This window comes from Grampus griseus, assembly GCF_964374135.1.
Source record: "Grampus griseus genome assembly, chromosome: 5".
NCBI classification, from domain to species: domain Eukaryota; kingdom Metazoa; phylum Chordata; class Mammalia; order Artiodactyla; family Delphinidae; genus Grampus; species Grampus griseus.
Genome location: NC_138998.1, coordinates 85,218,132 through 85,234,800, shown reverse-complemented (window position 1 = coordinate 85,234,800; position 16,669 = coordinate 85,218,132). Strand labels below are relative to the sequence as shown.

General features: G+C 37.1%; 1 protein-coding gene across 1 annotated transcript in view; it reads right to left on the bottom strand.

Moving 5' to 3' along the window:
* SLC9C1 (solute carrier family 9 member C1) overlaps nucleotides 1-14,599 on the bottom strand; it is a gene marked incomplete at its 3' end in the record, with an annotated part of 93,443 nt that extends 78,844 nt beyond the window's left edge. Inside the window, exons 1-4 of the mRNA XM_082655321.1 lie at nucleotides 14,476-14,599; nucleotides 13,220-13,320; nucleotides 10,340-10,468; nucleotides 637-802 (exon numbers count right to left, since the gene is read on the bottom strand). Of these exons, the coding sequence (XP_082511447.1) occupies nucleotides 637-802; nucleotides 10,340-10,468; nucleotides 13,220-13,243 (319 nt within the window). The 5' untranslated portion in view covers nucleotides 13,244-13,320; nucleotides 14,476-14,599. The remainder of the gene's footprint in view (nucleotides 1-636; nucleotides 803-10,339; nucleotides 10,469-13,219; nucleotides 13,321-14,475) is intronic.
* Nucleotides 14,600-16,669: the final 2,070 nt, after the last annotated feature.

Genomic DNA, 16,669 nt, shown 5'->3' with positions numbered 1-16,669 from the left:
TGTTCTCATTACTAAAAAATAGCTGAGGGAATACAAATTAGGTAATTTTTTTTTTGAATGAGGCTCTTGGATTTTTTTCTGGATTACATTGACTTGATATTTTATACTTCTAAATATAGATTTCTTTCTCCTAAAATAGTACACACTGTATCATTAATGATTTTATTGTTTTTGACTTTTTAGGCTTTTGGTCTTAATGGTGACAAACACTCCAACGACTTTTTCTTTCTTTTTTTTTTTTTTTTTTTTTTACCAATAGCATTATCTTAATGACAGTGTTTTCAACAGAAAAGGGGTTTTGGGCAATAGAAATGTCACCGCAATGTACATGCAATATTGTGATTCTCCCAGAACTACTCTGTTGGCTCAGGATAGAAGCATGTATAAAGTCAAGGATTACAAATAATCCCCTGCCCTATTCCACAACTGAATGTAAGACTTAAAATACTAAGTAAGCCCATCACTGGCATTTCCTTCTTTTCTAAGCATCACCACCTGAATCTCTATGCTCAATCCCCAATGTCCCAGCACCCCACTTCACATAGTGAAAAGCTATAGTGAACAAAAGATCTTAAAACTAGACAGTTTAAGCATGGAATATATTTTAAATATAGGAAAAGAGAAAAATATACTTACCCAGGTCTTTTATAGAAGATGAAGTCAGCATAGGATCTGAACTCACAAGGATAGCTGAAAATAATAACCATGTGGTGGTTTTCAAAACTAATTTATTCACAGATGCCAAATACCAAAGAATTAAGGTATAATTAATCAAAAAGCCAGGAATTGTAATTAAAAGTATCTGCAAAGAAATTTTACAGATAGAAAAATCAGATGGCATTTGTATTCCATTTTTAAATGCAGATAATCAGGATACTGGAGATGTAGAATCACATGCAATCCATTAAAGGGAAATTTTAAATTATCTTATTTAACAACTATGTGATTGCAACTCTGGAAATAAGGAACAAATATTGCAATGAGATTCTTAGGACCTAAGAAATACCAGTTACAGGAAATACCACATTATAGTTAAAAAGGAACTTTTATACAATCTACTACATATAAAATAGATAAACAACAAGGTCCTACTCTAAAGCACAGGGAATTATATTCAATATCCTGTAATAAACCATAATGGAAAAAAAATGAACTTTTAATTTTCTTGATAAGTCCACTGAATATAGATGTATATGTGTGAAGGTATATACATACATACCATATATATATATATATTATATATATATATATATACACATTTAACAATGCATAAAAACTGAGACATAGCCTATTAACATAGAAAAAAGAACACAAATTTAGAAAGAAGTTACAAAAGAGGGGAAAAAAGAGAAAACAAAATAATAGAAGGAATGTATAGAAAGGGCAGAGGACCAGAAAAAAGATGGGAAGGGGCATTCTGTTATTCTACAACTGGATCCTGGCCTTCTGCCTTCCCACCATTGTCTTCTACTTTCTCCTATTCTACCTGTGGTGGTTATCTAGCAAGATTTTATTACCAGATGCACTTGGGAAAATGTGGTGATTGTGCCTTAAAGTACCTATGAGAATTCACAACTACACCCTCATGTTCACTGTAGCATTATTTACAATAGCCAAAACATGGAAGCAAGCTAAATGTCCATCTATGGATGAATGGATAAGGAAAATGTGGTATCTATATAGAATATTATTCAGCCATAAGAAAAAGAAAGAAATCTTGCCATTTGCCACAATGTGGGTGGATCTTGAGGGCATATACTAAGTGAAATAAGTCATACAGAGAAAGACAAATATCATATGATCTCACTTACTTATATGTGGAATCTAAAAAACCAAAAAACTAAATTCATAGATACGGAGAACAGAGGCGGGCAGTGGGGTGGGGTGGGGGGTTGGAGGTGTGAAATGGGTAAAAGGGGTCAAAAGATACCAATTTCCAGTTATAAAACAAATAAAGCATAGGGATGCAATATACAGTATGGTGACTATAGTTAACAACAATAGTGTATTTCATATTCGAAATTTGCTAAGAAGGTAGGTCTTAAGAGTTCTTATCACAAGAAAAATGATTTGTAACTATGTGCGGTGATGGATGTTAACTAGACTTATTTTGGTGAGCATTCTGAAATATATACAAATATCAAATCATTATGTTGCACACCTGAAACTAAATAATGTTATATGTCAATTATATTTCAATTTAAAAATAAAATGAAATAAAAATGGATAACTAAGAATTTCATAATGATGTTGAAAAATGCTCTTACTGCCAATATAAAATTAAAAACAGCAATATCATACATCCTTAATTATATCCTTAGAATTTCAATGAGTAAAATTAAAGACATGCATCATTTTGGAACTTTCCATAGAGATTACTAATATATCCTCCAAAAAGTTTTACCAACAAACACAGCCACCAGCAGTGTACTAATCATTCCCATTTAAAACAATTCTCCAGAGAAGTAAAATCAAATAAAATCCCCAGGTTCCTGTCTCAACTTTTGCTACATCAAGAAAAATGAAAAAGCACAAGTTCTTACCCCCTTATTTATTACACATTTATTCACTACCTACTATGCAATGAGGCATTGCAATAGGCACTGGAGAAAGACATACCTAATGCAGTTAATGAAAAAGAGAATTCAGAAGAGCTAAAATATTAAAAGCTATCTTCCTTCTGATTATTTTAGTCTTTTGTCTGTACAGGGACATTCTTGCGGAGAGTTAGGGTCCAGTTGGGAAATAACTGGACTCTGACTCAGGAGGCCTGGGTGCTAGTCCTGAGTGATTTTGGTTGTCACTTAATCAGACATTTCTAACCCAATCTTAAAATTGACAGAACAATGACAGAGTGCTTATACGGCATTACTGAGGCCTGACACTATTGAGAAGGAGTCTTTGGTAGATAAAGCTTGATAACAGCATCAGAATGGTGAAAGAAAATCAAGGTCCCCTAGGTAATTTACCTCTAGGGTGGCTGAATTCTCAATTTAAGGTTATGGTGGTCAAGGGAGTTGTATTACTAACTCCTGTTCAAAGGAACAAATTAAAATGAGGCTTTGAGACAAGAGGATTGAGGGTCAGGATATCCAAATCTTTGTTCTTCCACCAAATAGCTGTTGATACCTCAATAAATCACATGGTATATTGTTTGCAAAAATGGCTGCAGTAATTCTGCTCCCTGAATCCACACCATTGGGTAGCTATCTTCCATACTGACTGAACAGGAGCAAACCTGATGTAACTAGAGACTTAAAAAGTGGGGAGAGGGAAGTGTGGAGGGGCAATATAGGGGTAGAAGATTAAAAGATACAAACTATTATGCATAAAATAAGCTACAATGATATATCGTACAACACAGGGAATATAGCCAATATTTTATAATAACTATAAATGGAGTATAACTTTAAAAAGTTGGGAATCACCATATTGTACACCAATAACTTAGAAAATGTTATACACCAACTATACTTCAATAAAAATTTTCTCTTAAAAAGCACTAGTAAATTCAAGTTTGCCCTCTCCCACTGATGTTTGAGACTCTGAAATCACCATGTGAAGAAGCCTGGAATAATTGCCTGGATAATGAGATACATGTACAGTGACACTCATTGCCTATAGCCAATATTAACAGTATCAACCAAAAGACATATGAGCAGAGCCATCTAGCTCATCCTACCTCAGCTGACCCCCCAGTTGAACAGAGACTCAGGAGATGGCTTGACAGGGAACACTAGAACCAGCTCAAACTAGTATTGTATCTCTATTCTTTTCAATTTCATTTTTTTGTAATTTGTCTGAATTTAATTTGCCTGGACTCTGTTTCAAGTGTAAGTTATTTTAATAGTTTTGATTCTAATGTATTTTAGGTAACAGCTTTATACTTGCAAAACTGTATTGATTACTTTGAAAGAAATGCACATCCTGCTTATACTCTAGAGTATTTTTTCTCAAGGTCTTTCCTGGAGGGGTTCAAATATCACATGATTAGAAAATAATCATAATAGCTTGTGAATTAGGATTATTGCTGTTTCTGTGAGTAGTCTTCTCTGTGCTGTTCTTTTATGTGTGTGTGTGGGAAATTTTAGAAGGTGGGTATTTGAAACACAACTTTTATCAGTAATTTCCTTTTACTGGACCTAGTATATTTAATAATAGCTTTCTTATAGTATCAGAGTTAAAATCATAAGTGGCGTTAAGTTTTGCCGGTCAGATTTTTTTGTTACTTTTTTCCTCCATAATTTCTTTCTTGAGTCTTCAACATGCTAGACAATTGAAAAGATATAGTTTATTCACTAAAATGTAGAGCTGAATTTACTTTTCCCACACTTTATACTTTTTCCTTGTTTACTTTGTTTTACAATTTGGAGCAAAGTTTTAAAATTTTTGAATATAGAGGGCAGTGGCAAAGACGTGGGGGGCGCGGTGCATAGAAAGACCTCGAGCTTACCTTCTCCCACTGGCACATCAAAATTACAACTATTTACAGAGTAGCTTTTGTTGAGAAAGACCAGAAGACTAGCAGAAATGATCTTCTACAACTAACTATATAAAGAACAAACCATGACAACCCAAGTGCCCATCAACAGATAAATGGATAAAGAAGATGTGGTATATGTATTCCATAGACTATTACTCAGCCATAAAAAGAATGGAAGGCACCTATGCTCACCACTATACAACCAATGCAAAAAAGAATGAAATTCTGCCATTTGCAGCAATGTGGATGGACTTAGAAAATATTATGCTTAGTGAAATAAGCCAGACAAAGACCAATACTGTCTGATATCATTTATATGGGGAATCTAAAAAAATTAATACAAATGAATGTATATGCAAAACAGAAACAGACTCATAGACATAGAAAACAAATTAGTGGTTACCAAAGGAAGAAGGGACAAATTAAGTGTATGGGATTAACAGACACAAACTAGCATGTATAAAATAGTATAGTACAGGGAATTATAGTCATTATCTTATAATAACTTACAATGGAGTATGTTCTCCAAAAATACTGAATCACACTACATTGTAAACCTGAAACTAATATAATATTTTAAATATTTTAAATCAGCTATACTTCAAAAAAAAAAAACACAAAAAAACAAACGATGAGATGTGTAGAAGGGCCAGAGACACGGTATAGTCAAAATCCATACCCACAGCGAGTGAGCCACAACTAGGAGGATAATTACAATTGCAGAGGCTCTCCCTAAGGAGCAAGGGGTCCAGGCCCTGCATCAGCCTCCCCAGCCTGGGGGGTACTGCACCATGAAGATGATTCCTTTAGAACATTTGGCTTTGAAGGCCAGCAGGGCTTTCTTTTGGGAGAGCCAGATGGCTGTGGGAAATAGATACTCCCCTCTTACAGGGCACACCCAAAATCTCAGATGCTCTGGGACCCAGGGCAGAGGGAGTGATTTGAAAGGAGTCTGGGTCAGACCCACCTGCTGATCTCGGAGCACCTCTCAGAGAGGAAGGATGCAACTGGAGCTCACCTTGGGAAAGTACTGGGACGCCTCAGGCCAAGCAGCTACCTGGGTGAGAATATAGCCCCACCCACCAGCAGGCCAATTGCGTTAACATTCTCTGAGTGTACAACTATCCTGGGACACAGCCCTGTCCATCAAAAGGCCTAGGATCCAACCCCACACACCAATGCACTGGCACTAGTCCTGGGATCCCCTGCATATCCACAGCCATCTGTAAGGACCTGGCTCTGCCCACCATCAAGCTGGCACTAGCCCCTGGACAAGCCACACCCACCGACGGGCTGGCACTAGCCCCAGGACAACCCAGGCCCCAGCTCTGCCCACCAGCAGGCCAACACACCAATTCCAGGACCCTCAGGGCCCTGCAGCCAGAGAACCTAGGCCACAGCTCCACTCACCAGTGGGCTGGCACTAGCCCCAGGACTCATCCTCATCCACCAGTGGGTGGACATGAGCCCAGGGGCCACCAGAGCACCAAAACCATCCAGATCAGCAGGACAGCACTTGCTCCAGGACCCCCTAGACCATGGCCCTGCCCATCAGTAGGCCAACACCAGTTCTGGGACCCAACCACCAAGCCCGTCAGCAAGCTGACACCAGCTCTGAGACATCTTTGACCCCTCAGCTCGCCACCCCTGGGTTCAGCCCTACTCACCAACAGGCCAACATGAACTCTGGGGTACTCCAGACTCTGTAATCAGCTGTGTCAGGAACTGGGCCCACCCACCAGCAGCAGACACTAGACCCAGGATATCAGGTCCCAAAACCACCCACTCCAGAACCCAGCTCTGCCCACCAGTGGGCCAACCCTAGCCCCAGGACCACCCAGGGCTCTGCAGGCAGCTGCCTGGCCCTGCCCACCAGCAGCTGACAGCACCCACACAAGGCAGAACCTGGCAACCAACTGGACTGGGTGTCAGCCACATCTACCAGAATGCACACAGTGGTCATCCTCCTTCAACAGAAGGACCCACAAAGCCCACATAGGAAGAACTCCTAGAGGATACAGCTCTGGTGATGAGAGGAGAGTATGTTGCTGGGTCACAGAGGACTTCTAAAAAAGACCACTTCTCCAAGGTTGGACAATGTAACTAACTTATCAGATACATATAAATAAAACAGCAAATTAGGCAGAATGAAGCAGCAGAGGAATATGTTCCAAATGAAGGAAGAAGATAAAACCCCAGAAGAACTAAGTGAAGTGGAGATAAGCAACCTACCTGATAAAGAGTTCAAGGTAATGATCATAAAGTTAAAGCAAGAATATTAAAAGCAGCAAGGGAGGGGCTTCCCTGGTGGCGCAGTGGTTGAGAGTCCGCCTGCCGATGCAGGGGACACGGGTTCGTGTCCCGGTCCGGGAAGATCCCACATGCCGCGGAGCGGCTAGGCCCATGAGCCACGGCCACTGAGCCTGCGCGTCCAGAGCCTGTGCTCCGCAACGGGAAAGGCCACAACAGTGAGAGGCCTGCGTACAAGGAAATTCCCAAAAGACGGTCAGCAGACTTTTCAGCAGAAACTCTGCAGGCCAGAAAGGAGTGGCATGATATATTTAAAGTGATAAGAGGGAAAAACCTAGAAACAAGACTACTCTACCCAGCAAGGCTTTAATTAAAGTTTGATGGAGAGATGAAAAGTTTTATAGAAAAGCAAAAGCTAAAAAAGTCCAGCATCACCAAACCAGCTTTACAAGAAATGTTAAATGTACTTCTCTAAGTGAAAAGGAAAAGGCTACAACTAGAAATATGAAAATTATGAAAGGAAAAATCTCATTGGTAAAGGCAAATATACAGTAAAGGTAGTAGATCAACCACTTAAAAGCTGGTAGGAAGGTAGAAAGACCAAAGTAGTAAAATCATCTATATCAACAATAAGCAGTAAAGGGGTACATAAAGCAAAAATATGTAAAATATGATGTCAAAAACAGTAAATGTGAGGGGGGGGAATAAAAATGCAGGGTTGTTGAAATGCATCTGAGCTTAAGAGATCAGCAACATGCATCAATGGAACAGAATGGAAAGCCCAGAAATGAACCCACACTTATATAGGCAATTAATCTACGACAAAGGAGGGAGAAATATACGATTTGGGAAAGGCAGCCTCTTCAAAAAATGGTGTTGAGAAAACTGAATAGCTACATGCAAAATAATTAAACTGTACTACTCTCTCACATCCTGCACAAAAATAAATTCAAAATGGATTAAAGACTTAAATGTAAGACCTGAAAAACTTCTAGAAGAAAACATAGGTAGTAAGATCTTTGTTATCAGTCTTAGTAATGTTTTTTTGGCTATGTCTCTTTGGGCAAGGGAAACAAAAGCAAAAATAAATAAATGGGACTACATGAAACTAGAAAGCTTTTGCATAGTGAAGGAAAGAAACTCTCAACAAAACAAAAAGATCACCTACTGAATGGGAGAAGATATTTGCAAACAATATATTGAATAAGGGGTTAAGATCCAAAATGTACAAAGAGGTCATAATACTTAACATCAAAAACAAACAAACAAACCTATTAAGTAATGGGCAGAGGATCTGAATAGACATTTTTCCAAAGAAAACAGAAAAATGGCCAATAGGCATATGAAAATGTGCTCAACATCACTAATCATCAGGGAAATGCAAATCCCTGATTTCGACAATGAGATATCGCCTCACGTCTGTCAGAATGGCTATTATCAAAAAGACAACAAATAAGTTTTAGAGAGGATGTAGAGAAAAGGGAAACCTCATGCACCATTCATGGGAATGTAAATTGGTGCAGCCACTATGGAAAACGGTATGGAGATTCCTCAAAAAATTAAAAATAGAACTACCTATCATCTGGCAATTCCACTTTTGGGTATTTATACAAAGCAAATGAAAATGCTCATTCAAAAATATATGTGCACTCTATGTTCATTGCAGCATTATTTACAATAGCCAAGGTATGGAAGCAACCTAAATGTTCATCGATAGATGGATAAAGAAGATGCGGTTTATATATGTGTGTGTGTGTGTATATATATATATATATATATATATATATATATATATATATATATATACACACACAAACAACACACAGACACACAATGGAATATTACTCAACCACAAAAGAATGGAATCTTGCCATCTGTGGCAAGAACTAACTGAACAAATGTAACAAAACAGAAACAGATTTATATAGATATAGAGAACAAACAGGTAGCCACCTGGAGAGGGGTTGGGAGAAGGAAAGAAATAGGTGAGGGAGATTAAGACGTACAAACTTCCAGTTGCAAAATAAATGATTCACAGGTATGAAATGTACAGTGTGGGTAATATAGTCAATAACTAGTTAACATCTTTGTACGGTGGCATATTGTAACTAGACATTGTGATGATCATTTTGAAAAGTATATAAATATCAAACTACTGTGTTGTGTAACAGGAACTAACACAGTGGTATAGGTCAATTATACTTCAAAAATAAACAAACAAACAACCAAACTCATAGAAAAGGAGATCAGATTTGTGGTTACCAGAGGCAGGGTGGGAGGGGGTGTGAGAGGGAGAATTGGATGAAGGCAGTCCAGAGGTACAAAACTTTCAATTATAAAATAAATAAGTAGTAGGGATGTGATGTACAACAATATGATGAATATAATGAACACTGCTGTATGTTACACACAAAAGTTGTCAAGAGAGTAAATCCTAAGTGTTCTCATTACAGAGAAAAATATTTTTTTCTATTTCTTTAATTTTGTATCTGTGAGATGATGGATGTTCACTAAATTTATTATGATAATCATTTCATGATGTATACAAGTCAAATCATGATGTACCCCTTAAACTTATATGGTGCTCTACATTGATTATATCTCAATAAAACTGGAAGAAGAAAAATGATTTTGTAAAAATTGAATGTCCATATGAAAAAAAAATGAAACAGAACACCCAACTCACATCATATAAAACAATTAACTCAAATTGGATCTTAGACCTAAATGTGAAATCTAAAACTATTAAACTTCTAGAAGAAAACATAGCAAAATATCTTAGTGACCTTAGAATAGGCAAATAATTTTTAATAGGACATAAAAACACAAATTCTAAAAGAAAAATTGATGAATTGAACTTCATCAAAAGTAAAAATTTTTGGAAAAAAGAAAACTACAGTGGTATCAAAGTGGAGACTTATTTTTGATTGTGAATCTAAGTCATACATGGAAGACAATGACACTGTTATGTAAATCTTGAAGAACCTGCTAAAAACAATATGTAATGGATTTTTTAATCAATTTAATTGAATATAATTTATCTTGCTTAGGAATGACTTTTGAAAATAATGCCTGTAATAGTCACTATGTAAATTTTTTCACCTGGCATCTATTTGAGACTTTAATAATAAGGCTATAGAAATGATTTCCTACTTTTCTCTTTGAATTAATATTCAAAAGAAATATACTATATAGAAATGACAAGTAATGAGAAAGTTAGTCTTTGCACTTGTACCCCATGACCTTGCAAATGACTATCTGTACCAAAAATTACATAATATTTGGACAGAATTTCTAAGGTAAATCAAATGAAATTGAATCATTAAAAAAGAGAAAGTTGGATCAGTACTTACCTCTCTGAGGCATTGATGAGGGATTGACTTCAAAGAAGTCTGAGGGAATTTTCTAGGATAATGGAAATTTCTATATCTTGATAGGTTGATATTTGTCAAAACTCATCAAACTGTACTCTCAAAATGTATGCATACTATTGCATATAAATTATACCTAAATATAGTTGATTTTTAAAACTGTAAAAAAATCTGAACACAGATAACATGTAGTAGTTCATGAGTGAATAATATTATTGAAAATAACACTTCTTACCTGCCAGAATAACTTGTGAAGCAGGTAAACATCCATGTCAAATGCAACGTTAAAGAGAATTATTGGTGTAAATATATCAAAAAATAAATGTGGATCCATCCACTGTACGGCATCTGCATAGTTTTGGACCTAATAATATAAAAATGTTATTTTCTCATTTATCTGTTGGTCTATTAGCATGGAATACATGCCAGGCACTCCTATGCCTAGCACAAGATAGAAAGATTAATCACAACATAGTAAGTGCTGAAGTCTTAACTCTTGGATTTTCATAATTTTGCATCAGATCATTACCAACTACAGCAAAAGGTTAATGAACATCTCTATGCTTCTTTTTCTTTTTTTTTTTTTAAGAATAGATATAGGAAACAGTTTGACAAAAGTACTAAAGGGTATGTAGCAGATTTTCAGGCATACAAGAGAAAGAAAGAGATTTCAGGTAGACGTATCATCATGCACAAAATCCACAAAGGAGTAAACAATCGTATCAATTTCCAGAAACTACGTAATTAGCCATGGATTATACAGAAGATGTGTATGGAAGAATAGCAGGGATAAAGACTGGGAAGGTAATGCAGATTATGAAATAACCAATTAATGGTGTTTATCATAAAATATTTAGTTGATAGTTTTAAATCCTATATGGGCATCTGTAACCAAGCAGGACCCTATGGGGCCTTCCCCAGAGAGATGTCTCCCTTATATCCTCTGCTTTAGGTCCTCTCTGAAGTACCTAGATAATAGTATCTCATGCACATTTCCTGAGTTGTTTTACAGATGCAACCCCCACCCCCACCCCTGCTGCACCAAATGAAAGAAATTAACACATCCCTTCAGGAATCTGGCTGGAACCAGGAAATATTTGCAACAATTTTTGATCTTTCTACTTTACCTCACCATCAACCAGTCAGAGAATTGTGCATGAGCTCATCATATACCCTGGGACTCCCTTCCTTTGCCTTGCTTTTAAAAATGCTTTGCTGAAACCCATCGGGGAGTTCAGGCTTTTTGAGCACGAGCTGTCCCATATTCCTTGTACGGCACCTTACAATAAACGCTGCACTTTCCTTCACCACAACCCACTGTCAGTAGATTGGCTTTACTGCCCGTGGGCAAGCAGACCCAGTTTGGTTCGTTAACACATCCATTCAACATTCACTCATTAAGGAAACACTGAGTACCTACGGTGTTAGGCTCTCTCCTTGCATTTGGGAAATGATTCTTCATGGGTCTCTTGTGTTTCTCTGTATTTTATGGATGGAGGCACTGACTGCTTTTCTTCCAGGAATATTTTCTTTCAAGAATATTTGTATGGCTAACAGCTTTGGAAGATAATGCAAGTGTCTCCCTCCAGAGAAAAAGGCAGGTTTACTATACTGTCCAGTGTTATAAAGATATTATCTCTCTCTGGAGCAAGAGGGCAGATGAGCTCACTGCCCATCATAAAATATTCAAGTTCTCTAAGCTCAGATTTCTTCTCCTATAATGCAACCCATTGTGTATGCAGGTTTCACCTTGTCCTCTTTACTTCTCCCTGTGGGGCTCATGGAACAGGGGCAAGAAAATGCTGAGACTCTGGCTTCTGTTATTGCTATGAGTAATAAAGTCCTTTGTTTCTAGCCCAGGAGTCCCGTGTCTTTTGCCGGGACGATGAAACTGTGGCAAGCAAAATTATTAGATTGAAAGTTGAGTAAAATCTTAGACCGTTCACAGTTCTCAACATATGGTCTCTTCCTTTAAAGAGTTGTTGACAAATAGTAAAGTTTATAGAAGTACTTAAAATTGCACTTATGTCAAAAATCAGATGATTATAAAACCTGTTCATGACAAATGAAGGAGTAATCTGCTTCTGGTTCTGGCATGGATACATGGTTTCCATTATGGTTTTTAACAACACTGGTTAAATTTGTTTGGGAAAGTCAATCATTTTCACACACGTTCGTGTTTATATACTGATTAACTAGGGCAAGTGTTGGCAAACTATGGGCCCTGGGAACAAATCTGGCTCAATGCCTGTTTTCATAAATAAAGTATTATTGGAATACAGCCATACCAATTTACTTATGTATTGTCTATGGCTGCTTTTAAACTACAATGGCAGAGTTGAGTAGTTGTGACAGAGATCATAAGGCCTTCATAGTCTAAAATATGTACTATATGGCCTTTTACAGAAAACACTTTGCCGCCAACCCCTGGGCTAGAGGACTATTTAATGTGTCAATAATGCATTCTATATTCCTTGTAGTAAGCATATTGTCTCTCCTTTACCTGACTCCGGCTGTTCCCAACTATTTAGTAATACTGTATATGCCTTGACTATATACTTTGTCTTGTTCCTCACTTCCAGCTCCATGTAAGAGGTTCAGTGTATGTTTCTTGAAATATTCTAAGGCAGGTGCACTTAGAGAGTAGCCTCTATTCTAATGGGAACACTATGAAACATTCCCAAGGCAATAGATTTGTTCAATGTCAGAATTCTCTTGCCACTAGAGTCCTGTATCAGTAGCTCAAAGTCTCTCTGGGCTTCTATCTTGTTTACCAATTTCTTGTCTAAGGTTTTGAATTATGATTAAATACTCAGCTACTCACATTCTTAGCAGCTGTACATGTACTCATTCTGAATTGCCTACCTAGTTTCAGACCTAGGCTCTGTTTTGACTATGTTACCTGGATTTCAGCTCTTTCATGCCTGGTTCCTTCTTCTACACAGCTGATATGATGTTATCCACATCATAAGCCTCTATCAACTGGCACAGCAGTGAAGAAATATGTTTACAAGTTTTCTTAAGCCATCTTTGTATTTATATGAATCTTAGATATAGTCAGATATATAAAATATTTACTATATTTACTATATTTACTCATATTTACTATACACACCTGGTCAGATGTAAAACTGAACATTTCAAAACTGCATCCAAATAAAAATAATATCACAGGGAGAGGAATTGGAAAGTCTTTCAAGTGTAGGTTCAAAAATGCTGCAAAAAAATATGTCTATTGAAAGGCAGTGAAATACCACATTTATAGAACTTTAATTGGACATGACTTCTTAATACTGAGGACAATGAAATACTGCACCACTCCTTACTTGCTATATTCCTGTAACTGAAACCCTCCCTCACACTTAAGCATATAGAATCAGTATAATTGGTCATCCACTAAATTCATGCTTTACTTCTTTTACAAAGTCTATCATTTTCTTAGAATCTTTATTAAATATTGCTAGTAATCGTTCGTTCTTGTGTTCCTACTAAAATATTTACAGCAGTTTATGTACATGCTATAAATCAGATATTCATTTCTTTAGCAATCCTGCAATGAGGGATTAATAAATTACTAACCTTAAATGAAATATCCTGGCTGATTCCCAAGATAGCAATGAGGAATTAGTATAATAATTTAATAATGAGAAAAACTAGCTACCTATTACTAATTACCTACTACCCATTAGAAAGCCTATAAAATGAATATTTAACTTTGTTTATAATTTTTTTCAAGGTGCAATAAGTAGTATCACAGCATTTCCTTCAGTTTAATGTTTCTAATTCTTTGTAATACAATTCCTAATCAGGTCAAAAGCACATGCAAAAAATGTGCTTTCTTTTGATTTCTACAGTGTTCTTTTCTTCTCATAAAAGCTGGGCATAATTTACCATTTGGACAAAACCTAAGGGAACACTTACCAAGGGGTTAAAAAGTAACTGAATCATTCAGAAGACCTATCACTTTGAAAATTCTTTTTCCAAGTGAAGAAATCTGTGGGACACCTAATTTTAAAATATGAATGAAACTCTAGTTTATGATGATGCAGGTAACAATAAAATCCCTAACCTTTGATTTTCTGCTTATCTGGTTCAATTCTCCACATCACTTAAATCTAACCAAGACCTAGCAAGTAAGAAGGTATGAATACTCTGAACTCAATAGAGGTGAAGAATGTGGATCAGATCTACATGGTCTCTCCTCAGGGGCAGATTACCGTTGGATTCATTTGATTGAAAATCTTGGTATAGAGGTATGAATTTAGAAAAAAAAATCTAATTTCCTATTATTGCTACTTTTCTTAATTCTCTATGGTGACATTTACAAAATACAAGCACAAAACACACTTAAATAAAAAGAATTACACCTACCTCCAATTGTACAGATCAAAGACAATATTAGAATGATATCAGGGAGGTCCTGAGAAGTTTTCGTGAATGTTGTCCTAAAAATATCCAGCCATATGTTGGTAAATCCTTTGTTAAGAAAAGTGAAATTAGAAACAGGGCCACTCATCCTGTGGTTTCTCATAGGCCGTCTGAATCCAACTCTTAGGACTCTGCAAAACTCACCTAGGACCAAAAGAACATAAGATTTTCCTTCTTGGTGGCCTTCTACAGCTTTTCTTAAAAAATAAATAAAAAGCCTATATTTCTCTTTAGTTATTTCTAGTGATTTCTTAAGGTGTGCCCAAATTAGGGATGCCTCCCTCTTCTATGATGTTTTCAATTTAGATGATAGAAGAATTACAACCCCAAGTGATAGAGACGAGCCAGTGTCATCCTGTGTTCTTATGATGCCAAGCGCTACTCAGCTATTTTCGTCCTGTATCTATCCAGCTGAAAAGAGGATTTTTCATCTAACCAGTCACCAGGACCACAAGCTGGTGCAGGTTACTTAGTTCTGAGGATGGACAACCAGGGGTCTGCTCTCAGCTTATCTGAGCCTCTGGAAGCATGTTCCGGCAGCTATTCCAAAGTAAGAAGTGGTGGTGGTGAGAATATTCTGATCTCTTTTGTTGTTCTATCCAGACAGAAATGAATAGACTATGATGATGTTTAATAACAGCCTTCTTTTATCTCCTCTGAGACATTGATAGGCCATGTTTTCTCTAACTTTTAAATATTTTTATAGCAACCAAGGACCTAAGAAAAATATTGAAAACAAGATGATTTAAAACAAGGGAGTTGTTACATGTTTCTATTGTTACTTCTTGGAAAAGGAACAAAGGCCATGGTGTGTCTTGGTTTGAAGAAATAGGTAATAGCTGCAGTCTGCCAATCCCACTTGCTTCCCATGGTGAGGAAAGTTTTACGTCGGGGTCTTAAACTTCATGCAGGGAACTCTTCCAATTCTCTCATAGTATTAGCTTAACCTTTTCTCATGTCTATTAGCATCTCATCTGGCTGCCCCGCTAAGCAATCAGTTATTACTAAACTTCCTCTCACAATCCAGCAATGTCTTTTTCAGTTTCATATTTCACATACATATGTTTTATAGTATGCTCTTTACTGACTATAAAAACAACCTTTTGAAAGAAAATTAAATGAGTACATGCTTATTGTGAATATTTTTGAAATAAATATGTAAAGAAGCATTTCAAAAACAAAAAAAATATGCACAGTCATGTCATCTAGTGGCTTTTATATATTTTATTTATATAGTTCTGTTCATCCTTATATAATTATACCTTCTACTTCTTTCCACATGGTATTGTAACACCAGCATCAAAGGGCCTTGTGAACACTGTTTACAAACGTTGTACCATATTAGCACCAATGTAAAAGTGTCGATTCTCTGGTCAGATTGCGACTCTCTGCACGCAAAGATCTGATGGGCTGCTGCTTGCAGGATAAAAGACTCTGAGCAACTTGCTGTTGGCCTCAGTTTTCTAATCTGTATAGTTTCCCAGTCTATGTAATTCCTCTCCCTGTATTTATAATTTTATTTGAAATCACCTGGGGAGCTATAACGATACTATTGCCTGAGTCTTATCCTCAGCGATTCCTATTTAAATCAGTCTAGGTGGCAGCTTGGGCTCCCCAGGCAATTTTAATGTGTAGCCAATGGTAGTAACCACTGTGATTCACCCAATTCAAAGGCAACATTGCTCAGTTTTCAGTCTCAAAGCCAGCTTATTTTCAATATTCTTGAGTCAGATATTTTGAGAAAGGGTAACAATGCCCTTCTGGTGAAGACCCCAGAAACACAACTGTAGTTGACAAGTTTGGTTTATAATGTGTCTCAGTGAGGGAGGCCATTCACCCTGGGGAACTGTTGGGAGGTTCAGTAAAAGGATGTTAGAAAGAACTAATTGTGGATCTGGGTAATTCTGGAGAAGGTCTAAGGAAGTGAAAGTTTACTATAACTTGGGTGCTGTCAGAAAGCTAGGACAGGACTTCCCTGGTGGCGCAGTGGTTGGGAGTCCGCCTGCCGATGCAGGGGATACGGGTTCGTGCCCCGGTCCGGGAAGATCCCACGTGCCGCAGAGCGGCTGGGCCCGTGAGCCATGGCCGCTGAGTCTGCGCGTCCATAGCCTGTGCTCCGCAACGGGAGAGGCCACAA